Source organism: Neomonachus schauinslandi, chromosome 1 (assembly GCF_002201575.2).
Source record: "Neomonachus schauinslandi chromosome 1, ASM220157v2, whole genome shotgun sequence".
NCBI lineage: Eukaryota > Metazoa > Chordata > Mammalia > Carnivora > Phocidae > Neomonachus > Neomonachus schauinslandi.
In genome coordinates this window covers 174,855,128-174,881,904 of record NC_058403.1, presented here as the reverse complement: position 1 = coordinate 174,881,904, position 26,777 = coordinate 174,855,128, and the positions used below count along the sequence as shown (strand labels likewise).

Genomic DNA, 26,777 nt, shown 5'->3' with positions numbered 1-26,777 from the left:
TCTTGCTCAGCTTGCTCAAACTTTAGATCTCAGGTTAAATATTTAGAGAGGTCTTCTCTGATAACCCAGCTTAAAGTATTGTATCCCCCCCCAATTGTTCATTTATTTACCATACTTTATAAAGTGTCCCATATGTCCAGGAACTGTTCTGAGGATGAGGTAAAAAAACAAAACACCCAAGTGGTCAAAATCCCTGCTTATTTGTAGTGTTTGTCAAACTTCAGCGTGCACCTGAGTCATTTGGAGGGCTTGTAAAACAGATGCCTTGACTCCTGAGTGTCTGAATCAGGCAATCTTGGTGGGGCCTAAGAATTTGCATTTCTAGCAATACTCCAGGTAAGGCTGGGGCTGCTGGTCCAGGGTCTCCACTTTGAGAACCACTGGTCTGGTGGGTAATTCTCCTCTCAGACCTATGCCTGTTTCCTTATCATGATTTGCTAGTCTTTTTCTTTCTTTGTTTACTTGAGTTTTTTTTTTCTGAATGGGTACTCTTCGAGGGAGGATCATCTCTGCCTTGTCTCCAACGTAGCCCTGGGGCCTACCAGAGTGACCAGCACATAGTAGGTGCTCCGTAGATACTTAAAAGAGGGAAGGCCAGCAGGCAGCAAGAAAAAAACCTCTTATTGCTCTTCCTCCCTGCGTATACCCCTCTTAATTTAGCCACTTCCATTATCCATGAGAAATCTGGAGGGACAAATAGCACCTGAGTGAGAGGGAGACAAGTCATCCCCAATGAGAACTTCATGTACTCAGTCAGATTACTTCAGTGAAAGCAGCACTTTATGATACGGGGTGAGATTGCAGAGTAGGTGAGTGTACAAGAGCTAAGAGTCAGAGACAGAGAGACAGCTGGGGATTATGTAATGGTAGGTGTCCACAAGTAGAGAATGGGTGCTAGGAGGAAGGAAGGATTTTGCGATCGGAGACCCCATGGCATTTAAGCTGCTGGGCAATCTTTTAAAGAGTTCCTAGACTCTGGGCAGTGAGATCATTCTTGCTAGGAGCCATCTTGGTGCCTAGGTTTTCTAGATTAGAGAGAACTCTGTGCTGTGAAATCTCCTGAGGGCAACAAGAGGCAAGCCAACCAACTCTACTTCATGCCTGGAGATAGACCCTTGTCCCCTGCAAGTTGCGGTGGAGCCCAAAGTGTCTTTGTAACTTACAACTAGGCACCCTAAGAAGTTTTCGAAAGAATGTTTTAGTATTTGGGACCATTTGCAGTTGTTGATTTCATAAGAGCTACAAAACATCTTAGTCTGTTGTGACTGCTATTAAAAAAAATTACCAAAGACTTGGTGGCTTAAAAACAGCAGAAAATTATTTCTCACATGGTGGAGGCTGGAATTCCAAGATCAGGGGCCCAGCGTGGCTGAGTTCCAGTGAAGGCCCTCTTCTGTGTTGTACGTGGCTGTCTTATTGTTTCCTTACTTGGCAGAAGTGGGGAGGGAGCTCTCTGGGGCCTCTTTTATAAGAGCACTAATCCTATTCATGAGGGCTCTGTCCTCATGAGCTAATAACTCCACAGAGGCCCCACATCCTAATACCATCACCTTGGGGGTTAGGTTTCAACATATGAATTTTAGGGGATACAAATATTTGATCTATAACACTAAGGTAGGCATGAGTCCCTGCCCAGGCGTGAGCCATCCGCAAGCCCAGGAGACATTGGTATAATTTATTCCCTTGGCACCTAGATTAATAAAAGCATCCTCAGCTCACATGAAGGGGCACTGGCCTCATTTTGCCTTAGATCCATTCTACCTCAGATCAGAACCAACGTGGTGTCTAATACTGCTTTTGCAAAAAGCGTGATCCCAAAGAAATTAAAATCAGCATATATATTCATTTTCTGATTGAGGGAGTGTACATAGTTGTCAACAATGCTTGCAACAACCAATGCTGTCAAGAAGCCAAAGGGAATTTGGCTTGAGAGTTAGAAGACATAAATTATTTTTTAGTTGTGATCTTAATTATGATTATACATATACACACACATCTAAAAATTTACAATTTCAACCATTTTAAGTACACAATTCAGTGCATTAATTACATTCATAATGTTGTATAACCATCACCGTTTCCAAAACTTTTCTATCACTCTAAACAGAATACTCTGTATGCATTAAGCAGTAATTCTGCGCTTCTCTCCCCTGGTTCCCTGTGACTACATTTTGGCTTTCTGTCTCTGTGAATTTATTCTATATATTTCATATAACTGGAATGATGCCATATTTGTGCCTTTATGTTTGGCTCAATTCACTTAGCATAATGTTTCAGTGTTCATCCGTGTTGCGACATTTATCAGATCGCCATTCCTTTTTCATGGCTGAATAATATTCTGCCGCATGCATATACCACATTTGGTTTATTCATCTTTTAATGGACACTTGTGTGGTTTCCATCTTTTGGCTGTTATGAATAGTATTACTTACATGAACATTAGTTTACAAATACCTTTTCAAGTCCCTGCTTTCAGTCTTTCTGTTTTTATACCCAGAAATGAAATTACTGGATCATATGGTAATTCTGTGTATAAAATTTTTTGAGGAAGCACCAAACTGTTTCCCCAGAATGGCTGCACCATTTTACATTCCCGCCAGTAATGTACATACTCTGATTTCTCCACTCCTCACCAACACCTGTTATTTTGTTTTTGTTTTGTTTTGGTTTTGATGGTAGTCATTCTAGTGGATAGGAGGTTGTATCTCCTTGTGGTTTTGATTTGCATTTCCCTAAGGATTAGTGATGTTGAGCATTTTCTCATGTGCTAATTGGCCCTCTGTACATCTTCTGTGGAGAACCTTCTACTGAAGTCCTTTGCCCATTTTTAAATTGGGTTCTCTTCTTGTCATTGAGCTGGATTAAGGTGGGCTCCCAATCCCATATGGTTGGAGATCTTTATGTACTAAGATATTAAACCCTGATCAGACATATGATTTGCAAGTATTGTCTCCAATCCTTTAAGTTGTCTTTCACTCTCTTAATAATGTCCATTAGTGCACAAAGTTTTTAATTTTGATGAAGCCCAATTTATCCATTTTGTCTTTTGTTGTTCATGCATTTGGTATCCTATCTAAGAATCCGTTGCCAAACCAAGGTCATGAGGATGACATGAGATTCTCTGGACGAGGAGATCAAGTCAGTATTTGTCATGACTTTGCTTAAGACAGTACATTGTTTTGTGAATCCCCTGAATTATATACAAAATGTTGTACTTTGTCTGGAGTTTTAAAGGGATCTCTGTGTCCAAGATAGATAACAAGCATCTGGCATGATATCAATTACTGGCTGCTTGTTTTAGAGTTCTGTCTGCTGACATCTCCCAAAGCATTGCTCTGAGAGGCAGGTGTCCTGGCTCATCCTGTGGCAAGATCTTGAACATGTTCATTGTATTTGGTAGCAGATCTGTCAGACTTGCAGGTCTTCCCTCTTTATATATGCTGAGTGTTCATGAGCTTTTGTGCGTTCTAAGAAACACATTTATATATAGCCTTGTTTCTAACTGTACGACTCTATGCTTCTTTTGGAGTTATGCTTGATGTTAATTGAAGGAGCGAATTCCAAGCCTGGTTTATAAATTGTACTTGTTCTTAAGGGAAATCGGGTCCTGATACCTTAGGTAGATATTAGAGATGTGACCTTGGTGTAGAGGTGGGAAAAGCAGGAAGGTTAATGGAGTAGAAAATAGAAACAGTTGGCATTCCTGAAAAGGCTGTGTCAAAAAGAGCCAAAAGATTGAGAAGTTGATTACAAAACATTGGTCAAATATAAGCCTCCTCACCAAAGTACTCCTCAAAATGTTGGCTTGGAATCTAGAGAGGGGGCATGAACATGTTCTTAAGGTAACTAAGTCCATCAGTGCTGGTAATGAGGCTCAGGTCATGGTGAAGGTGGCTCTTAGAAACTCATTATTTTTTCATTAGAACCAATACCCTTCTCCCCAAGACTCTGCTCCACAACCACATGGGCGGGTTTTGCTCATTCTGGGTAAATGTGAGGCATTTGCAAACCCCATGTTCCTTGTCTTAAATACCTACTTCTCAGAAAATGGAAAGACTTAGATTATATTCAATTAAGATGTATTTAACTCCTCTGTGCTTCTGGCTCATCAGCGCTGAGAAACTTCTCGATGGAGGTGGATGTTTAGTGTCTTTGGAAACTTGTGGCTTCTGCTTAGGACACCTTTGAGATCACTTATGGAAGGAAGAGCTGAATGAGTGGCAGAGGGGTTAGAAAACCGCCCTGATACAGAGTCACCCCATTAGTTCACACAGCGGGTCATAACTTAGGGGAGGTGTTTCCAAAGGCTGGCTAATCAGAGAAGCTGTGTGGCCCTAAAGCTGCTTAAATTGCCTCCTTCGTTATACATTCAGTGGGACTATTTCATCAGGTCAGGTTCTTTATCTCTGGACGGTGGTTAAGACCTGGGAGGCAGGGTTTTAGCTGGGAAGGAAGGGAGGAGGATACTTGCTTTTTCTTAGCTCCTGATCTGTGTGTTCAGGATGGGTGATGGAAAAGGCAGTCTTGGAAAGGGAGCTATATTCTTATCAATAGTCAACTTGGTGAACTCTGCAGAAGTGAATGGACTAAGCTTGTTAAGTTTATCATCTGCAGTAACATAGAAATGGGAAGCAACAGTGTTATAGACAGATGTATGCCTGAGCTGGAGAAGGGCACAAAATGATCAACAAAGGTCACGTAGATTCTTAGCAACTAAATGTTTGTATGCCCCTCCCCACCCCCAAATTCATGCGTGTTGAAGCCCTAACCCCCAGTGTATGGATATATGGAGATTGAGCCTTTGGGAGGTACTTAAGTTTAGATGAAATCATGAGGGTGGGGTCCCCATCATGGGATTAGTGTCCTTAAAAGAAGAGAAAGAGACCAAAGCTCGCTTGCTCTCCCCACGATGGGGAGACAGCCCTCTACGAGCCAGGAAGAGAGTTGTCACCAGAACCTGATTACGTTGATCTTATACCTTCAGTTTTATACTATACAGTTTTCCAGAACCGTAAGAAATACAATTTCTATTGTTTAAGCTCCAGCTAAGATGCAAACAAGCATCATCTGCTGAAATATGAGCGTGTCTCAAAGTGAAAATCTATGAGCCCCCTGTCATGGAAATGCTATTTCTAAGCACAGCAATCCAGAAGTTTTGCTTCATTATCATTGATCACTTTATCTGATTGTCAGTTTAGGGTATTTGGTGATAAAACTACAGTTCCTTTAAAAAAAAAAAAAAGAGTGGTTGGAAAGAACTGGTTTTACCTTTCCCCTTGGCCCTGTACTAGCTCTTTCACTTTGAGCAAGTTGCGTCCCTCAGTCATCTTTGTTTTCTTATCTGCGAAAGAGGATAGCACTTCCACCCATCTCATAGGCTCCTTATGCTTAAACAAGTTAGCACACATAAACATTTAGTATAGCTTCTAGCACACGTTAGGTGCTCAATAACTATTGGCCATAGGGAATGGGTATTTATGGTCAAGTAGAGAATTGGGCTCTTGCCTACCACTCTGGTCTTAATCACACACCATCTTTTCCACTGCTTTCTGAGCATAAGCTACACTGCTTTGTTTTTTGTTTGTTTGTTTGTTTGTTTGTTTCAAATAAGCCATGTCTCTCCCACCTCAGGGCCTTTGCGTATGCTGTTTCCTCTGCCTGGAATATGACCATTCCCTTTGCCTAGTTAACTCACATTCCTCCATTGGCTTTCAGCTCAACCGCAACTTTTTGGGAGACTCTCCTTGAACTCTGTGGCACTAGCTCTCCCATCCACCGCCTCCCCGGCTCTAACCACGCTGACATTTTGTTTTTAAGTATCTGTGTGATGATTGGATGATTATTTTCTTTCCCACTAGACTGTAAGCTTTATGAGAACTCATTGTGGCCTTAAACCGTGGGGACCAGAAAAAGTACTGGCTGAACACGTCCATGCTGGGTCGTGATGTAGCTCCTAGAGCACCAGGGTGGTAACAGTTCCTCAGAGATCAAAGTGCTAAGTCCAACCCATCATGTTTGGGGTGGCATGTAAGGAGGAGGACTAAATGCATGGTTCAACCTAATCCTAATAGATTTTCATTTAGCGAGTTTCATTTGGCTTCTGAGGATTTTGGCAAGACTCACTAAGCTGGTGAGCCAGTGTACTCTGCAATAGCCCCACTGAAGTAAGAGTCCTTAATAGCCCGTTTTTCATTGTAAAAAAGCAGCTGAGTGCACAGAGGTCAGCTTTCCACCACCGAAAGGCAAAACCACGTTACCGGCAAAAAATAAGACCCCATGGGCGGCGCTCTTTCAGGATTAGCTGAAACTGGAAGCTAGAGCAAAATGGATCATTTAAGCAGAAAAACCCACCTGAATGAAACCCAAAGAACCATACTTTGTTTTGTAACTGCTTTAGGGAATTCACATTTAATCAAAATTGAAGACTACAGCATTTGCCATGAGAATTCTTGCATCTTATCTCGGGTCTTGGTGATTTCTTTTTAATTAGTTGCTGCTTTGCAGAAATCTTAATGTGCTTAAAACAATCAGGAAACAAATAAAACTGGGAGCTGCAGTTGCTTATGGTGCAACTGTGTTTGCTTCCTTGGTTTTGGGCAATTTTGCTAACAAGTGACCGGTAACCTACTTCTAAGGCTACGAGGAGATAATTATTTGGTAAATTTTCATACTTCAGTTTATAATACTAATTAGTTCTCCAACTAGTATTCCCCAGGCAATGTGTACCATCCTCTCTTCACATTTGTGATTCTTTCGACTTGGGGTCTCCTGTTTTCATTTAAAAGATGAAAAGCTTAATTTGTGCCCCAAATTCCTGTCTTTTTATGTGTCGTCTGTCATATGTTCTTGCCAGGAGAGTTAGAATACTCTAATTTAAAACTCAAAGGGAACTGAGCAAAATGCCTGTCATTTTGAAGCAGTTTCTTTTATTGCAATCATGACTGGGTTACAAGTAATGGCAGAACTTGAACAGACTTGAAGTGACTTCTTGAGAGGCGGATGGAGGCACAGTGGTGACAGGTGAGGGGTATGGCATCAGGTGGATGCAAATTCAAAGCACCTCTCTACACTCATCAGGGCGGATTTCATCATCTGAGTCTCAACTGTGGCTGAGGCCGGCTGTCTTGCAGAACTGCCCCACCGATGTGGTGAGATCTTGGGGTGGTTTTGCACATGCATGTCTGATAGTCTCTATCAGTGCTACAGGATAGAAATAGAATATGTGCCACATACGTAATTAAAATGTTTCTAGGAGCCACATTAAAGTAAAAAGAGATAAAATTAAAAGTATTTTATTTAACCCGACATATGTGAAATATTATCATTTTAACATGCATAAACATTGAAATAGTTTATGGCTTTTTTTTTTTTAGTCTTTTAAATTCATTTTCTCAGAACATTTCAATTGAGGCAGCCGTATTGTAAGTGTTTAACATCCAGATATGGTTAGTGGCTCCTGTGTTGGGCTGTAGCACTGAATCATCCATAAATTCTCATTTCTTTCCCTGTGTATTTCGAAGTATGGTTTAAACTTGAGTTATCCAGCCAGTGGAGTGGCTGCTATGGAGAAGTGGGGATCTGTCCTCGTAGTCCTGAAATTTATTTAACTATGAGAAGAATAACCATCAGCACAATGACTGGGAGAGTACGGGTACTAGTGGTTGAATTTTAATTGCTATCGACAATATGGTTCTAATGGGGAAAATCTTTATTCCTTGATATTAAAAATGGGTGCCCAGATCAGACAGTGCCATCAGATGCAACTAAAAACAGCTTGCAAAATAAATCCATACAATTGTCCAGTTCAGTTGGTCTCATGTTTAGGTTTTTGTAACTTCGGGGGAGGTCCATGAATGGACTTTGGGGGGTACATACAGCCTCCAAAATGATACGCAACTTATGTTTTTCTGTGGAGACACTCCTTAGCTTCCATCAGATTCTTCCCTGGGCCAAGGAAATCAAAGTATCAGCAGCTGAGGCCTGTCGGTTACAGTAGAAGGTCTGTTTACATGGGAGCTAGGGTTTCACACCAGTGAGAACAGAATTGTAAATTGTCTCTTGTCACCATTACCCAGGAAAATCCCTCCATTCACCCACTGGCTCCAAAATGCCTGCACCGCGAGGCACCTGGGAGCTCAGACTCACTAAAGAAATGGCAGATTCAGGTCTCCTGGCTTATGCTCACTCCAGGGCATCCACTGGTGAAATGTGTTTATTTTTTGGTTGAGGGCACAGGATCGCATGCATCTGAGTGAGCTGTGGATAGGACAGCTACCTCTCCCCTGTGGCCATGGCAGTAAGAACTGTGGGAACAGGAAGTGGGTTCTGAATTCAAATCCCCATTTGTTTTTTAAATGAGCCATGTTTGTCTCCTTGAGCTTCTTGCTCGTGGATAAAGTGACTTCTGGGGTGCCTTCCAGAATGTCTTTTCAGAGTTGATTTGCCAAATTAGATTTGGAAACTTCTCACATTGCAAATTACGACCAAATGTATTTATATGATGAAGTGATTTGAAATATAAGTTGTAATTGAAGGATCTAGAAGTGGATTTAAATGTATGCTGTTTTTTAATTTCCCTCCACTTTTTTGTAAGTGGCACTGGCTGACTCCTAAATCTGGAGGAAGGTGGGGAGCTCTGGTGAGGAACTCTTCTCTGCTTGACTCTCAAGGAACATGGTTGATTAGGCTGGAGCTCTTTGTTCTTGTGGCCACGTACACACCTCTGACCTCTCATGAGAATGCACAAGGGGAAGAAAGCTATTTCCCCACAGAAACCCGCACACTTCCATGTGTCTTGCAGCAATGTTTATTCTCTGTGAAACATGAGCAAGAAAGGGTGTGAGGTAAGAGCGCTGTAGATGAGCTGCTTCTGGGAACTGAGGACCCACTTCTGGTGGTGGGTGAACGTCGGAGAATATTGGAAAATCATGGCCCTCAGAGCCCACCTTTTGTGAAAACTTGTCTTTGGAGGGCTGATGAGAGTAGTGTAGCAGATTTAAAATTATCTTTGCAGTGCCTGGTCTGGGAGAGGGAATGAACAGACATCTTGAACACTTCAGTGTCTCACCTTCAGTAAATTGTTCTAGTGCAAGTGTGACGATGAGTTAGCCTCAAGATTTGAGCTCCCAAGGAGGAATTTTGGTTGGAGGAGGGTAGAGGGGACTCTCTATGAGATGCCTGACCACCTGGTCATTTCACGCAAATTTTTAGATCAGTGAGTAAACCAGAAGTCTGACAACATGTCAGATGAAACGGACACCCTTCCTAATCCTATCTTTGTTTTGTATTTTCAGTAAGTCTTACAGCTGCGATTGGTGCCAACACTATAACCTGGGAACGATTTGTAGCAAATTCATTATTTAAGATCCTGGGGATGGTTGGGATTCTGAAAGAAAGATACCAGTTTTAAAACCCACTCACTTTGGTGACCTAGGTTATTCTGTGAAAATATGAGCTAGTTTGCAGAAATGGGAAGTTGGGTCTAGCCACCAGAGTTGTTTTACTGGCAGACAGTAATGGTTGTGATAAACCAAAGAGATTTCATTGTAAACATGACCCTGAGTGATCAACTTGCTCATACTTATTCTTGCTTACAGGATAACTGGGCCAGGTTGAGGCTTTCTGCAAGACAGCAGTCAGAATGCAGGATTCAATGGTGAGTTTGATTCCTTCTTCTTCACTGACAGAGAGGTCTGTCTTTGGGTTCTGGACAGAATGAAGGTACTGGATGATCTGAAAGACTCAAATATTCCCAAGGAAGTACATAATGTAATGGAAGAAAAAAAGAAACACTGCAAAAGGCTTTTATTTTATAAGCACCACTGCAAAAAAAAAAAAAAAAAAAAAAAAGAATCACTTCAAAATATATCAAATAGAAAATAATTTATTTTAACTTCATTTTACTTAATGTTTGTAACTAATCATGATTTCGTGAGCTTGCTTGTAAAACTCTGTCCCTTCAAATCTACAAAGCAAAGGCTTACTACAATGAGCACTTAAAATTCCACAAACCACCTCCATCCACAACTTTCCTGTACATGCAAATTCTTCCATTGGGCTGCAATATTTGCAAACATGCTTTAAACTTCCATAAAGCTGCATGATATTTTGCTTTCCGGTAAAACCTTTACGCTTTTGGGAACTTTAACCAGAAAAAAATGTTTAAATGTGTATCCCAACTCTAAACACTGCTGGTTTGATTATGTGTATTAAATCCTGAACCATACAGTTTGGGAGTTTTGAGTTGAAGCCTTGACCTAAATTATATATTAATGGTCACCCATATGAAACACATTCAACAAAGTAACATTATAAAATAGGGTTCCATTAAAAATACACACTGGGGGTTGTATTTGGGGGTTGTATTTGTGTTTTCGGCAGGAAAAAAAGCGTGTTTAACTTTTTTATATGAATATAGTTTAAACAAATTATTCTGTGAAAGTATGCTTAATAAAAGATCTTTTTGAAATTTAAACACTTTATGTAAAAGGTAGCAAGTAAAAAAGTACAATTGCTATTTGAAAAAAGCTCTGTTTGTTAATATTGCCTTCCAAGACAGTTAAGGGTGGTTTTTCTCCACTTAAAAGAGAGCTATTGACACCCAGAGCTGCAGCGTTGGCCAATTGTGACTATAAACAGGATGACCGTATTTATCTTATATACAAAAACTTGCCGCATTGAACGAGGCAGGATAGTGTTCTCTTTTATGTACACCACGCAGAAGTGAAAATTATACAGTAGTCACGGATAAGAAGGAATTGTATACTCTCGTGCCATCTGGTGACTTTGTGCCGTGGGTTAAGAGTTCTTGGATTGTCATCCAATTGTCAAATATCTTTTTGTTCCTCTTCTTCATCATCTTTTTGTGGCTCAGTTCAAGGATGTTCATCTCCTTCCTGTCGTCGGCGGCTTGCTGCTCCTTCAGGCAATCCAGCCGGCTCTGCATCATGAACTCGCGCCTGCGCTTCTGCTCCTTGGCCCTCACCACGTGCTGCTTCCTCTCCTCTCTGCTCCAGTAGCGCCCCAGCTTCAGCTCGCTCACCGCGTCGTCATCGGTGGTCATGCCGCTGCGCTCCTCGCGGATCTTGAGCGCGCGCTCGCGCAGCAGGCGGTCCCGCACCGGCCGCTTGGTGATGTAGCGCGTGCCGTCGCTGCGGACCTTCACTTTCCACTCCATCCTGGCTTCCGCCTGGCCGGCCGAGGTCAGGTCCTTGCACATGCTCACCAGGCTCATCTGGCTCTGCGCGTACTCCACGGCCGACTTCTGCTGGATCAGCTGCATGTAGCTCTGGTAGTGCTGCGCGTGCGCCGGGATGTGGGCGTGTTTGTAGGGCGAGTGCGGGAAGGGCGGCAGGTAGGAGCCGCCCAGCTTGGGGCCGGGGCTCCCGCTGTCGTCGCTGGGCCTCCGCTCCCTGCTTTCCGGGGCTGGGCCAGCCTCCAGCTCTCGAGGAGGAGGCGGCGGGCTGTAGCTGGCGCTGCCCACCTCCGGGTCTTCCGTGATGGAGAGCAGGTTCTTGGGGGCTGGCCTGTAGGCTTCCATGCTCCCCGCGGCCCCCTCGCTGCCTGCGCAGCTGCTGCCCTCTGCCACTCTCCTCAGGGAGTTGTCGGGGGACATTTCCAGGGTGAGTGGGGTGCTGCGGCAGCTCTCGCCCGTGTTGTAGGCGCTCGAGCTGTCTTTGTCGGACTTCTCGGGGAGCTCGGTGATGTCCGACAGCTCGTGCCTGCGGACGTCGATGCTGGTGTTGTAGTTGCGGAAGCCACTGTTGTGCAGCATCCACGACTCACGGTACTGCTCCCGGAGCTGCTGCATCTTGTGCGCCCGCACGATGCTCAGGCACTCCAGCTCGATGCTGCGCAGCTCCTCGTTCAGCAGCTCCAGCTCCTTGTCCACGCTCTCAGGGTCGCTCTTGCTGGCATCCAGGGGGCTGCTGGCGTAGTACAGGCTGTAGGGGCTGCTGCTCTTGGCCTGGCACTTGAGCTCCAGGAGCTCCCGGAACCGCTCGCACTCGTCCACGGGGATGCCCAGGTAGTCAGCGTCAGTGCAGTCGGCCGACAGGAAGGACTCGTTGCTGAACGGCAGGTCGCCGCTGCCGAGGGTGTCCTGGCTGCACGTGAGCTTCCTTTGCCCGGCCAGCGGGGTGGATGACGCGGTGGCATCGTCCCCGTTGTTCTCTTGCTCCGAGCTCTCGTCATTGCGCGTGCTCTCGTCCGTGCGTCCCACGCCGCTGTCCTTCTCGTGCTGGTTGGACAGGATGGTGGCTGTATCTGTGGTCCCCCCGTCTTCTTCATGCTTCTTCTAGAACAAAGGGCCACGGTGAGGGAGGTGCCACATTTCCTGTAGGACAAGGGCTGCCGGCCAGGGCATCTGTACCTGGCCATCAGGCAGACCCACCCAGGCTAAACAAACAAACACCTACCCTCCTCCTCCTCGGTTCTCCCACCTGTAAGACGAGGGTATTAGTCACCTTACCTCCGTGAATGATCCTAGCCATTCCAGCACCCAGGGCAGGAGGCATCTAGGGCCTTACCACGAACTAGTACGTTTTTAGGACCCTGACCATGGAGGTGGCACCGAAGGGAGCTAAAGGGCTCTAAGCAGCTCAGGCTACACCGAGGGAGTTGCTCTACTTTTGAAAACATGACTTCAGGCTTTCTAATCTGCCTTAAAGCTGGCACACGTATCTTCCCTGACCCCAGCAGGACTACTCAGCTCTAAAAGCCAGGCCACACTCCCTTGGCAGGGAGGGTATCGGCTTGCCTCTGCCAGTGTGAAGACCGGACGGCACCTTCCAGGCTGGCGGGTTTGCACGGGATTTGCGTGCCTGGGGGCAGGGGGGCCGGGAGTCACCTGCTGCAGCACGCTGGCAGTGAACTGCATGGCCTGGTGGTGCTGCTCCTCCAGCATGTCCATGTGCAGGTGGTCCAGAAAGTCGTTTCGGTCGTCGTCCATCCAGCCCTCGTCCAGCTGTGGGGAGGGAGCAGCCATGGGCCTCAGACAAAATTCCTTTTGCTTTCATCTTATTTACTTACTTTTTTTAAAAGAAAGGACATTAAGCTGGGGGAAAAAGATTTCTTGGGCTCCCTCCGGGGGTCATGAAAATGCAGTGTGCCCGCTGTTTGGCTCTACCTCGGAAAACTAGCCTCCCCCCTTCACGTTCCAGAGACTTTCCGCCCCAGGAAAGTCTCTGAGGGCCATGGTTGTGTTTTTTTCCTGGCGATGCTCATGCATCCACGGTGGCTACTTTCAGGGAAGTGGGCCACCTGTGAGGGCGTCCGGGAGAGCTAGCCCTGCACCCCTGCTGGCTGGCCCACACACAAGCTTAGCAGGCCCCGAAAACAAACTATTGGCAGTGTCGCAAGAGTTCTTTTTGACACAGAACGTGGGTCTGCTAACTAGCTGTCTGGGGCAAGGCCCATGTCTTCCTAGAGCAGACTATTCAGGGGTCTGAGATCTTAGAGCCCACGGGTCAGATGTGGCCTGCTGCTCATGGACTGTCACGCCCACTTTTGTGCTACTGTGGCAGAGTCTAGCGATTGCACCAGAGGCTATCTGGCTCCCAAAGCCAGACATATCTGGCCCTCTGAGAAGAAGTTTTCTGATCAACGGTTCTTTCACTTTTTAAAATAAAAGTTGTATTTTATGTAGGACGTACATGGTGATGATTTTAATATACATCAACATAGTGAAGTAATTCCGAGACTGAAGCTCATTAACAGCATTTCCTCCCCGGGCTACCGTGTGTGTGTGATGAGAGGGCCGGACATTTACTCTCTCAGCAGTTTCAGGAGGAACGCAGTATTACGAGCCACCGTGCTATATGTGCACTACACTCTGTAGCTAGAGATGAGGCCCACGCAGATCCAGGCTGGAACACCTCTCGGGCTTGGGGAACGCAAACATCTTGATGGTTATGACCTTGGCTGTGTTTTTCTGGCCCACCATGTTCCCTTGTCTTCTCCTTCATGACCATTCGTACGCTAATGAGCCTGCTGGGCCTACAGTGTGCTATCAGGCTGGATGTCAGCACTCTCCTTCAATGCTTAAAACATAAAATAGATTTTAGGTCACATCAAGTGAGACGACATTTTCAGGGTGTACAAAGTGCCTTCAAATTCAGACCAAATGGGCAGGAGTCTGCAGTGCCACAGACTTGGGTTTTTGGTTGTAGGAATACAGATGCAGCTTCATATGCAAGAGGCTGACTCACCTGTAGTTCGGGCCTTGCAATCAGCAAGGAAAAGTTCTTGTTTTCTTCACTGGTTAGGAGAGCCACGGCCTCTTCACGGTTCTGTACCTCTATCCCATTAATCTTAAAAAAACCCAAAAAAACCAAAATGGTGAGGAGGCGATGGAGGGGTGGACAACAGGATAATGAGATCATACAAAATCATTCTATACAGATGGAGCAGAGAACTTGCATGTAGCTTGCAAAGAATGCTCATTTTCAGAAGGAAAGGCCTTGCTCAGACTGGTCTGTCAGCCATGACAGGTGTATAAGGCAACTAATGTGGAAACTATGTGAACATAAGTTGCTGAGACTCCAGAAGGCAGACTGAGAAAAATCACCATGTTGTGAAGAGGGAACGTCTGAGCAATTTAATCAGACATAATACTCAGGCAGGAACATAAAGGAAATATACTAAAGCATTATTATAGACATTTTCAGATAATAGGAGAGAAAAAGCAGCAGCAGGTCTCATGTGACCATTATGGAAACTGAGGGCAAACAAGGAAATGGTATCCTACGTGGTGGTCTGTGTGCCCAGTTTGTCACTTGAACTTCATTAGGTGGGACAGAAAGTCTAGAGGGAGGGACTCTCATAACGGGTCTGGAGGGATGATTCCTCCAGGGGACACAGAAATGGTCTCACTGAGCAGGGAGGGGACCCTTCCACCCAACTACTTAGGCTAGTGAACCAAGAGGCAGCGAAGAGGGTGACTACTGGTTGGGGTGACTGAACCCAGTGACCAGTGGAGATAGGCGGGGCCATGTACAGAACCCAGGACTTCCGTGCCCCATAGTAAAAGCTAATGGAAAAGGAGAGCATCCCCAAATGGCAGGACTGAAGATGAGTCAGGGCATTTAGGAATGAAGGTTTGGGTTATTCCACCAGCAAACGGTCCTTAAGCAGCTGAGGTTGGGGTTGAAATCTGGGGAAATGTAGACTAAGCAGTGGAAAAAGGTTAGATAGGAGTGAGGGGAGGTAGAAGCGTTGTGGGACACAATGGACCAAACAATCTCCATTTCTGGGAGATTAAGGAAGACTGTAGCTGAAATAAGCAGTCTCATTTTGACTCCAAAGAGCAACAGGGCTTCAGGTAAAGAAACTATCCTTAGAAGCCCTTCTTAAATGTCAAGTCATGAAATTTAGAAGGCTTCTCCATCAATTTTACTAAATTTGCCAAAGATGTTCCTATTTAAGGACAAGACCAAACTTGACACTTGTGGTCCAAAATTACTCTTTCAAAGAAATCTAAAATGAGAATTATTCTGGTTCATAAGTTGCAGACTATGGGCTTGACTTGGGTCCTGGCGGTGCTGTCCTGGGCCCTTCAAAGAGACTGAAAGGAAATGAGGTGCGTCTTCTGTAAGGTGCTGGGGCAGCTCTGTCCAGTTGTCCTAGGCCTCACCACTCCCTGGTGTGTGTCACTTTGTAAGGTTTTTGCTTCCCTCATTAATTTAACTTCTGGCCTCACTATACATCTGCCTTGGTGATCCTTGTTCCTTAACATCTGCATTTTCAACCCTGAAGTTATTATCATCAACCATAAAATGTGCTCTTTAGTGATAGGCAGGAGATGAGGCCTCTGGTCGAAAGCTGACCTACCTGGATAATGCGGTCTCCTTCTCGGATGCGCCCGTCCTTGGCCGCAATGCTGTTAGGGTCGATCTGAAACACACATGGACAGGTCAGCACGGAGTGGATAAATAAGACACATATGAAAATAAACAAGAGCACTTCTCAAAGGCTGTCTAACACGCAGTCCTGCTTATCCTTATGTTTTTGTTTTGCACATAAACAAGACTTAGTTCCTGCAAGGAGAGACAAACATGGATTGATCTGTTTCCAAGCCCTTTCCTGGGCATGGTCTTGGAACCCTGCGTGGCCTCCTTGTGACATGGCAGTGTGCACAGACCCTGCTGACCTAAGGGAATAGAGAGGCACAGCTGACTTTTGTTGCAGTCACAGAAATGAAAACCAAAGTGTGATGCAGAACAGGGTAAACGGCACCCTTGGCTATGCGGATGAGCAACCATACCTTGATTATTTTACTAAATGCTTCCATTTTGGAAAATAAGTTTAAAAATACAATTGAGACAAGTGGGATTAAGTATGGGAAAAATCTCCCCAAATGCAGTAATGGTGGACCATCTTAAGCTTGGTGAATAAAGTACATCCAAAGGAATAATTATTAAGCCTAGTAAACACATCCCTTGGTTCATCCCACAGAGAGAGGTTTTATTTCCTGACAAAATTGAGTTCCTGTGCTCGCCTAGATGGGAGTCTAGGGTAAAGTATTCATACTGTAATCATACTGCATTGTCTTCTCTAAGAAGATCAAAATAGCTTCCATCTCTGTACTTTGTAGATGCATTTAACTTACATGAATTCAATGATATACACATTCAACCAAAAGGAAAAAGAAAGAGATAAAGAAATACTTTAAAAAGTGTAAATGACTCCACCCACCATCCCATTCAATGGACACGAGAAGGGAAATGTGCATCTGCTGTCCCCTCGGGGTTGAACACACAAAACCATGTAAGCGGCTCCATTTTATGGCCGATTTGCAGGCTTCTCAAGGGTAATTTCGCCTTATGTGCTGACTGACATTTGAACTTAACCCCTATGTAAAGATGTAACTCCATGGACTGTGTGATGAAGGGAGAAAGACATTTGGGTCTTTCCAAAGACTTCTCAATGAGCCAGAGTTAGGGCTGGTTAACACATAACAGAAAAAAAACAAAAACCAAAAAACCAAAAACCTCCTCTGGTCTTAAGATGATAGTTACACAACACTCAGCCTTCATACCTCACTTATGTAAATCCCAATGTCATCTTCATCATCAGTCCGGTAGCACACGGTGAGGCCCAGCTTGTCCTGGCTGTTCATTCTGTAGAGATCCACTTCCTAGACAAGGGAAAGGCGTTTGCAGTGAGCCTCCAGCAGGCAGGGAGAGCTGGGAGGGGTCAAATGCTTTAAAAATATTTTGTTTCAATGATGAACTGGATTTCTTTGTATTTGATTGTGTAGAGTGGTTAACGTACTAAACAAAAAGTGATTATGGACACAGGATCAATGCCCACGGCATTTCTGACCTTTCAGTCAATATAAAGTCATTTTGAAAATAGTTATTTTATTGATCCCCCAAAAGAAAAATTACCTATATTTCACTCAGTGTCAAGACTTCTGGGGTAGGGCTTTTAAAAAGCATTCTTTCAACGCCTGCCACAAATGAGAATATTTCCATACCCCAAACCATCCAGCCATTTCAGTACAAATGTTTCCAATGTGTTCAGTTAGATTATTTCACATTGCGTTCCCTTAATATTCACAGTAATAGAACTTGTAAACAGATTACACATAAATTGATCCAAGAAAAGAGGGTAACGGGATAGCGCGCAATTAATGCTTTCCACAACAGCTGTGATATTTACAGTCGAGAAATTAGTTTCAGTCCCTATTACTGCAAATTAAATAAGATAAAAGCAAAGTGAGCCCAAATGCGAGACACATGAGCACAAGGAACGCCACTGTATTTGCCAATTAGTCTTGCGCTTCAGAATGAAGTCAGAACTTTGAACATTGTTGGAGCCTTGGGAGGAAGTTCTGGGTTTTCTGAAAGTATCAACAAGCCAAGTTGCCCTCTCCACCACACTGCCAGTTGCCCCTGCAAGATTCTGCAGCACTAAGCTGAGGCCTGTCCGAAGGGCTGCCTGAGAAGAAGGTCTCCATCCAGCAGGTCTCTCGTTCTGGTTTTTACTGCTGACTGCTCACCAACCAGGAGTGGAGGTGCTGAGAGAATGGGTCTCTGAAACCACGGTCTCTGGGGACCACTTCCTCTCTCCATATTATTCTTGGAGGGTGGTAAGGATGCAGTGGTCTTTGTGGGGAAGCTCAAAGCAGGTATGTCAAAGCAGATAATTCCTGAACCCTCCCCTGTGAAAGGCAGGGTGCCCAGCACCATGGACACCTTTCAAGCTGGAAGAACGGCAGGTGCAAATGTCCTGGGCCAATAATGCCAAAGCCCTGTGTGCAAGGAGGAGAGAGGTGGGCTGAGCATGGCAAGGCATGAGGCCAGACCATGTTAGGAGAACCCCATAGGCCAGCATGAGGAGCTCGGATCTTACTTCACCATGGTGGGAACCCGTGAAAAAGTTTTAAAAGTGAGGACTGCCCTGATCGGACAGACTATTTTCAGCAGTTTTTCTGGCTGATGTATGGAGTATAATGTGGTAGTGAAGGGTTGGGGCTATGAAGACAGCCAGACCTGTGTTCAGATCCCAAATCTACCTCTTTCTAGCACCTCCATCATGGGCCTGTTGCTGTATCTAAGCCTGTCTCCTCACTAGTAAATGCCATCCTGCTGCCTCAGGCTGGGTGAAGACTCAGTGAGGTAAGGCCCACAGAGAACTCCAGCACAGTGCTTGGCCCAGAGAAAGTTAATAGGAAATGGTAGTATAATAATCACTGCAGGTATGTTTACTTGCCTCAGTCCCAGCACAGAGTGGTTATATTTCACGTGCCCCTCCCCCCAATAAGATAACTTTATTTTCTGAACATTGATATGTTAATTCACTGACTTCCTAATTATAGCTTTAGCAACATGGCAGATTTTCATTAAGTGAAATCCCATTAATTTCTGATACTTCAGTTGAGTTGGGTGGAAAGAACTGGACTAAGCACAGTAATGGAGGAAGCATGAGTTTGAGGGTCACGTTTAATTACAAGGGCCGATTCTTTCCAAATACGTGGGAGTAACCAATTTGCATACCTCACACACACTATTAGTCACACATCCTCCTCTTATGTTTCAAACACATGCCCACATCTCTGTCTCAGGTTACACTTCCTTTGGGTCTGGGTAGAAGGAAAGACCTTCCCCGTTTTGGCCCTTCTCACAGTTAGTGTGAATCAGTGGAATTTCATGATGGTTTGTTTGGGTCCAACTGCACAACTGTAGCCAAATGCTACCACCGAGCCCTGTGCTATCATGGTGGATGCCAGATGGTTCGGGAACAGGTTCATGGGCAACCAAAGCAGAGAGAGAGAACGGGAAAGACTGTAGGAAGAAAAATGAGAAAGACAATAAATGTGGTATTCCCTTTAGCAGAAGTAAAAATGGTAATGTGAGTTATAGCTTTCTCTGAATAGCCGGCCACCAAGGTGAGTATCTAAGCAAAAAAGAGATCACAGTTCCACTGGGCTTTATTCCAGTACTCAAAGTAAGCATCCAAGTGTGGTTGTGAGGAACAAGTGCAAAAATTGAGGGGAGGGTTTAGAAACTACTAGAGCATTTGGATATTGTCATAATATCCAAGAACAAGAAGAGCAAGCTTGTCTTATTGACCAAAGTGTGCATCGGTTCAGGTACTCCTGACTCAAGTAGCAAGCTGTGTACGGGGTGAGCTATATAGAGTCCCACATGGTAGAACCACATATTGGTCAGTGACATACTGAAACTTAAACTGGTTGACCTGGTTGGTCCTCATAGCTTTTCAGTATAGACAGTCTGAGAAGCATGACTCTGTCATACACATCTAGGAACTGAGGGCTCCATCTGAGAACCCAGGAAGGCAAAAAGTCTGGAAATCATGTCTTGGAAAAGAACAGCATAATGTACTAGGGTTATTCAAAGCGGAAAAAGGAAGGCTCCTAAGGAATGGGATTAGCTGAATGTCTGCTATACAGAAAAGGATTACATTTATTTGGTTTAGTTCCCAAAACATAGAGAGTCTGCTATGTTAAGTGTTGAGTAAATGATTTCAATAAAAACCTAACTTGAAAAGCATTTCTACTCTATTTTTTGGTCAGGATTTTGATTGACAGATATTTGGAGAACTATAAAGCTATAAATGTGGACATCAGTTCATTCTGCTATTGGTGGGAGTATTTTATTCTGATACTTTACTCTTCTAAATCTGCCAGTTCCTTTCAACAAATCTTTTATAACCAGGGAGGAAACTTTCTTAGAACCAAATGTCAAGCTGGAAGGGAATACATCCTAAAGTGTTGCTTTAAAATAGTTTCACCTGAATCCCTGATACCTGAATCATGGGTAATCCCTTATGCTCTCTTTGAACACATTTTATACGCTGCCATTAACCCCATATGTGATTAGCAAATTAATAATAGATTTCCAATACACACTGTTGGAAATGACACTACATGATGGTCAACATTCCCACATCTGTGCATTGGAGACAAGAGGTTTTCTTTCCCAGATCTATTCCCAGTTAGCAATATACTCTGAGGATGCAGGGCTCCCTCCCTACAGCAGAAAGACTTAGCCAACACTGCATTTAGCCTTTAAATCCCATTGCAAATCCTCCCAGGACAGACTGTCATGGCGACAGTCACATTCTCACTTTGGTCAGGTTTGACTTAAATACTGGAAAAGCTGGATTCCATTCTTGACATGGATGAGAAGCTGGCTCTGGCATCTCTCTCTCACACACACACACACACACACACACACATATGACAGGGCAGAGTTCTCATCTGAAACAGTTGCCCTGAGTATGTTAAAGCTTCCTCTTCCACCCCCAATTCTTGTTGGCTGTGAAGCAAACTTTAGGACTTGATTTTTTAGAACAGATTCAAGAATGGGAGTGTAATTCTAGATTAGGGGTAGTCCTCTTAGAAATGGTCTGGTTCTATCTTAGAAATGGATTGGTTTTAAAAAGGATGAATGGTACAGGATAGACAAATGGCTGATATTATGTGTCAAGTAGTAGGAAAGGAAAGGATATTCTGGAGTCTACTCCAGGTATGTTCTTGACATTGATATTAGATAGGATAGCTTGGGCTATAACATTTCCTTGTGTTACCTGGATCTTCTGAGGAACGCTAAACAAAAACTGGAAAAGTTTCATTTTGAAGGCATATGGTGTAACTTAGCAATGGTCACTCAGTTTCCAAGGGATGGTTCAACATCATAAAGAAGAGCCTGGCTGCTCATAGTTAAGCAAAGAGTGAACCATAAAAAGTTTTCAGAAGCTCTTGAAAAACAACGCTGTAAGAACTGCTACAGTTTCAGCTGTGTATAAATCTGAGTTTTACCTTGGTTTCTTATCAAGATTATATTAAGGCAATAGTTGAATAATGAGTTTTGAAGTAAAAAAAAGGGTCTAGCCTAATATAGTGTGCACAGTAGGTGGCTCAGAATTGAATGAATGAGCTTAAGATTCCAAGGCAGAAAAAAGAAAAAATCCACATGAACAACACTCCTGGGCTGTGCCACGAGCAAGCCAGGCAACCTTGGGAAAGTCAATTCATGTCTCTGAAACGTCTCAGCTATTCTACAATTTTCTAACCAGATATGATATTTGGGGGCCTTAGCAGATAATTCTCCAAACTCACTGGGTGGCTCGTACCTTCTCAACATTGCATTCTGCCTGGAAGCTAAAGGCAGAGCCTTACACAACTGAGCACATCACTGAAAGCTTAGAGGTTATCAATACTTATCTGTCTGTGATGATGGAGATAAGATTTCAGAGAAGACCATTAATCAAACTGGTATGAATAATGTATTAGCATTATCTGGATTACAGCCCCCCCCACCACTGGTATCCTGTTGCTTACTGGTCTAGATGGGACTGTTGGATAAAAATGAACTGCTAAGCCTGACATTTCAGATGAAATTGAAACGAGAGCCCCATTATGAGAATTAATGGGGCCATTCCACGTGGGTGATTCAAGCTTTCTGTTTCAAAGTCAGCCACTTTAATCAGAGGGGATCCCAAAGACCAATTTCAATGGCTTATCCCACACCAGGAAGACGGGTCACTGAAGCATAACTCTACCTTATCAGTCCAGAACTGCTGTGCAGATTTCTTTAAATTCTCTCCACTCTTTCTATATCTATGCATGGGGCAGGCTATGTGCAACACAGAGGTGTCTCTAAAGAGGCCGTACTTCCCTTCAAGAACCTTCATTTGAGATAGGGTAATAAGGCATTTATTCCTTCACTCAACAAATGTTTATGGGTTACCTACCATGTGCCAAGGACTGACTAGGCACCTAACCATGAATGAGCTGGACAAGAGCCCAGCTCTCATGGAACTTGTATTCTAGTGGGGGAGCCAGTAAGTAGGAAATGGCACTGTTGGGGTAGGGATGCTCTAGACAGAGTGGCTGGGAAGCTTCTCTGGAGGTGACGTTGTGGACAAAAGACGGAGCCGGATGGGGCCATGCTAGGATCTGGGCAAGTGCCCTGTGGGCTGAGAGCAGAGCAGGTGGAAGGTCCTGGTGTGCAGATGGTAGTACAAAGAATGGGCAAGCGCCGACTGTACTGGGAACAGGGTGAGGAGGCCGACTCAGTGAGGGCAGGGCTGACCAGGAAAGGTTTCTTGGAGGAGTTCTTGAGCTGTGCCTTAAAGGCTAAAGACAAATGTATACATTGGCTGGGGCATCCTGCATCGTCTCCAGGACAATCCCAATTCCCTAGTGATCTACTTAGGTTACTGGATGAAACCAGGTTTGGAGGTCATTTTAGTCTCCCTGTTGAAACTGTAGCTTTTCTTCTCTTTTCTCCCCTCAAAATGACATCATCAAAACACAACATAGGTGAGGGTAGCTTCACAGCCTGGAGGGGGAGGCTACTGATGAATCAACTGGGAAATTAACACGATAGATTAAGGAAAAAGCCTTCTTCAGACATCTATTTTCTTTCTTAATTGCCTTCAGGAAGATCTAGAGCAGGTGTTCAGTACCTGAAAATTTATGGGTAATTATGTGGCTGCTCAACCCTTGGGTACACTTGGGTATAATCTTTTTAGCTTTACACAGTTTCACAATAACAGGGATTTGACACTTACCTAAATATGATCATTTTGTGTGCTTTAAAAGACAGAACATCTGTTTTTCTCTGTGCATTTGCTTCTATAATATCCCAACACACTCATATATTTTCCTCTTATATAATATCCATGGAACTAGTTACTTTTCAGTGGATGTTGATCTCATTCAACTCAGATGATGAGTGGTGTGTTGAGACTGACTCCCTAACTCAAAACACGCCTGCTCTTTTTGTAATCTAACCCCAGAGTCGGGGGGAAGAGAAGAGGATGGAACATCACAGAGACAGAGTGTGGACTCTTCTACAAAATCTGGTGAGAAGCATGGATGACACGTACGTGCCAATCTCCCTAAAAACTGGGTCTGCTTTAGGAAACTCCATTCCCTGCACTGAGGCTGCTTTGTTACCATTCTGGAGCTGACCAGACTACCGTCCGAGGACGTGCCTCTGAAACGGGGCGGTACTGGACGTACACTGTTCTCTATGGGAGGCTCCCTCCAGGTAAGCGGCCACACTGGGCTTCAGGAAGACTTCGAGCCTTCCCCACAGGACTTCGGATGGGCTTCTTATCCCAAACCACCCGGTTCACTTTATGAGATGTGCTTAGTTAACAAAGACAACTTGGTGACATCTCAGCTTGGTGACATCTCATCTCATCTAAGGACAAAAGTCCAGAGGTGAAAGCAACCTTCCTGCCTGGCGTGGACCCATAACCATATTTTGGCTTTCTTAGGAGATGACAAGTTCCTGTCTAATAAGCCTAAGGGCTTAGGAACTTCAAGGGACATGAACTCCTTAAAGGCAGGCAGGGTGGTGAATTCCTGATTTTGCATTTCTAGCACCAGCGTATTCAGTGTTAACAGATGCTCGAAGTCGGCAAGTCGAAATGAAAATAATCATGGATGTAAAGTCTCATGGCATCAAAGGTCCAATTTAGAACACTCAACTGATTTTCTAAATTCTTGGGCTGTTTGTCTCTGCTTTTTACTCATGAAAAGAAAGACGTCTGTGCCGAATGGAACGCACAACCGAAGTCTTGCTGCTTTGACCCATGACAAGAACAAATGGAAGCTTGGACTTCTTTACCTCTAGGTTGGGCCCCTCCAACTTGAATGTGCACTGAGGCACCTGGGGATCCTGTTAAAATGCAGGTTCTGACTCAACAGCTCTGAGGGCCAAGATTCTGCATTTCCTGCCAACTCCCACGGTGATGCTGTGTCACTTGGAGAAACAAGGTTCTAGGGAACTGGTTTAGAGTGGCTTCTACCAAAAGCAAGAAGCTCTAAGGTAGTTCGCACCGAGAAAGTTATTACCTTTAGGAAGGCGGACTCAGTTTGGGCTAGTCTGAACACTTCTTTAACACTTGCCAATCTCCTGAGAGAGAGAGGCGAACCAGCCCCCAGCCCCTGGCCCTCACCAGGCACCGCCGATGATGCGCACCAGGAGTTGAGAACACTGCCTGGGCCCCCTGTATTTACTGTGCAGCGCCTTCCATTTACGGCAGCTGATGCTGATTTCCTGTCTGAGGCAGTCATAGTGCACTGCCTTTAAAACAAATTCACCTCACTTAAAGTGAGTTGAGTTGGGTTAAAGCAAAACAGAAAGCAAACAGTGGTTCTGCTGGTATGCGGAAAGAACAAAAAAAATCGTAAGGCAGAATGGGCCAAATGGGGCAGATACCGCGGGAGTTCTGTGACCTTCCAGAAAGCATCTGCAAACCCTTTTAGACACGAGCCTTTTTTTCCAGGAAGAAACCCTAGATTCCATCAGGTTCTCCGAGGTGTTAGACAGTAAAATAGATCACTAGTATGGAGTCAGGTTTAACTAGGTGTCCATGACTTACCAAGTCTACACAATACAGTAAACCCTTGAACAACATGGGTTTTAACTGCGTGGGTCCACTTGCATGTGCATTGTTTTTGATAAATACAATACGGTACTGTAAATATATTTTCTCTTTTCTTTTCTCTAGCTTACCCAACTGTAAGACTACGGCGTATATTGACTGTCTACGTTATTGGGAGGGCTTCTGGTCAACGGTCGGCTAATAGTTAAATTCTTGGAGAGTTCAAAGTTAGACGTGGAATTTTGACGGTGCAGGAGGTCAGCCCTCCTAGTCCTTGTGTTGTTCAGGGGTCAGTTACACTCTGTAAATCTAGCTCCTGAGATATTTTATAGCTTTTTAAAGATCTCTACTTTGTCACAGTTACATTGATGATCAAAAAGCAGTGTTGTCCTGGAACCATCATTAAGTAGCCCTTCTTCTTGTAAAGCACTATTCCTGAGAATTCTAGACCCAGGAAATGCTAAGAGGTACTTGGCCAAAGAGAAGTTGTTAGATCAAACAAAAATATGTTGGGGGTAATGCTGTCTACTGTGTATCTGCTTTCCTTCCTCAGGGCATTTACTGTGCTCTTAAACATATCCAGGACTGAGAAGTCCTCTGGGACAAAATCTGTTCATTGTGGTTCACTCAGACACTTCTCAAACACGGTTGACGTGGAACCCCATTTGCACACACTGTGTGTTAACATGCTAAGAACGAGTGTCCTGGGGGAGGCACTGGCTGCTTCATGAACTACCCCCAAAGGTGGTGAGAGGGGAAATTGTAAATGATAGGCAGAGTCCCTGGTTTTCTGAAAGGCACGAGGCTACGTTTTGTGCAGCCATCAGTCAGGGCGAGTACTGAGGTCCACGGTGGGCGGCGCATGGGGACAGTGGCAGGTTTGAGCCAGAATGACCACCATTCCAGTTCAGACCGTAGGCGTTGAGCAGGAAATTTAAATTTTCCAAACAACGTCCCCGAGTGCATTAGGACTCTACATCAGGCTGTAGGGGAGCAGCCAGTGAAGGTGGTGTTTGAACCCGGGGACTGATCTCTGTCCCCTCTCAGGGCACAGAAACCCTCGGTAACCGTAAAGGAGAGCTCGATGATCACGACCACCTTCCACTTGTCTGCCGCCTCGCTCACTGCCCCGCAACCTACTAGCTCTCAGCAACCCGCTGGCCTCACGCTTGACATCAGCAATCTTTCTAAAAGGTACCCGATTATCCTAGTCTGTAAAGTCAGTTCTGAAAAAAATGCTCTTGCATTTTTCGAAAACACAATAAAATAGAGGAACCAATGTTTGCCCGAAAGTGTAAGGAAGTACATCTTGAAAGGTGACTTTTCTCTATTTTTGATCTCTCTTATTAAAAGACAAATGAGAGCTGGAACTCTGTAAACTGATGTCTTGTAGGGGAGGTGGCTCGGGGGCTGGGTGAAACAGGTGAAGGGGATGAAGAGTACACCTCTCGTGAGGAGCACTGAGTAACTTATAGGACTGCTGAATCACTCTATTGTATACCTGAAACTAACGTAACGCTGTATGTTAGTGATACTTGAATAAAAATAAATTTAAAAACCCTCAGAGGCCAATAGGACCTTATACATCATCTAGAATCCTATCTGAGTCATATTTGGCCTCAAATAAGGAGAGTTTTGGATTTGCTAATTTTTTTCAAGCTCAGTGTTATAAAATGTTGGGCAAACCATTTTGTGCTGGTGTGGGCTACCACCTACCCTATTCATCCATCTACTCTTGCCTTTGAGTAAAAGTCACGATGACTGTGAGAGGAGAAAGGTGCGGAAGCTCACTGTAGTTACAAGAATGGATGGAGTTTAGAGCCTGATAAGAGGAGATAATATGAATTCAAAGATCCACAACAGGACTCACTACCCTATCTTTTAAGTAATTTTAATAAAAAAGGCCA

The 26,777-nt window shown here is 44.4% G+C and overlaps 1 protein-coding gene across 3 annotated transcripts in view; it reads right to left on the bottom strand.

Annotated features, from left to right (window-relative positions):
- Positions 1-9,867: 9,867 nt before the first annotated feature.
- PDZRN3 (PDZ domain containing ring finger 3) overlaps positions 9,868-26,777 on the bottom strand; it is a 240,185-nt gene continuing 223,275 nt past the window's right edge. For all 3 annotated transcript variants that reach the window (XM_021694898.1, XM_021694900.1, XM_021694899.1), the window contains 5 exons: positions 17,036-17,134; positions 15,829-15,891; positions 14,208-14,309; positions 12,848-12,964; positions 9,868-12,295 (listed from right to left, as the gene is read on the bottom strand). In XM_021694898.1, the coding sequence (XP_021550573.1) occupies positions 10,730-12,295; positions 12,848-12,964; positions 14,208-14,309; positions 15,829-15,891; positions 17,036-17,134 (1,947 nt within the window). In that variant the 3' untranslated portion in view covers positions 9,868-10,729. The remainder of the gene's footprint in view (positions 12,296-12,847; positions 12,965-14,207; positions 14,310-15,828; positions 15,892-17,035; positions 17,135-26,777) is intronic.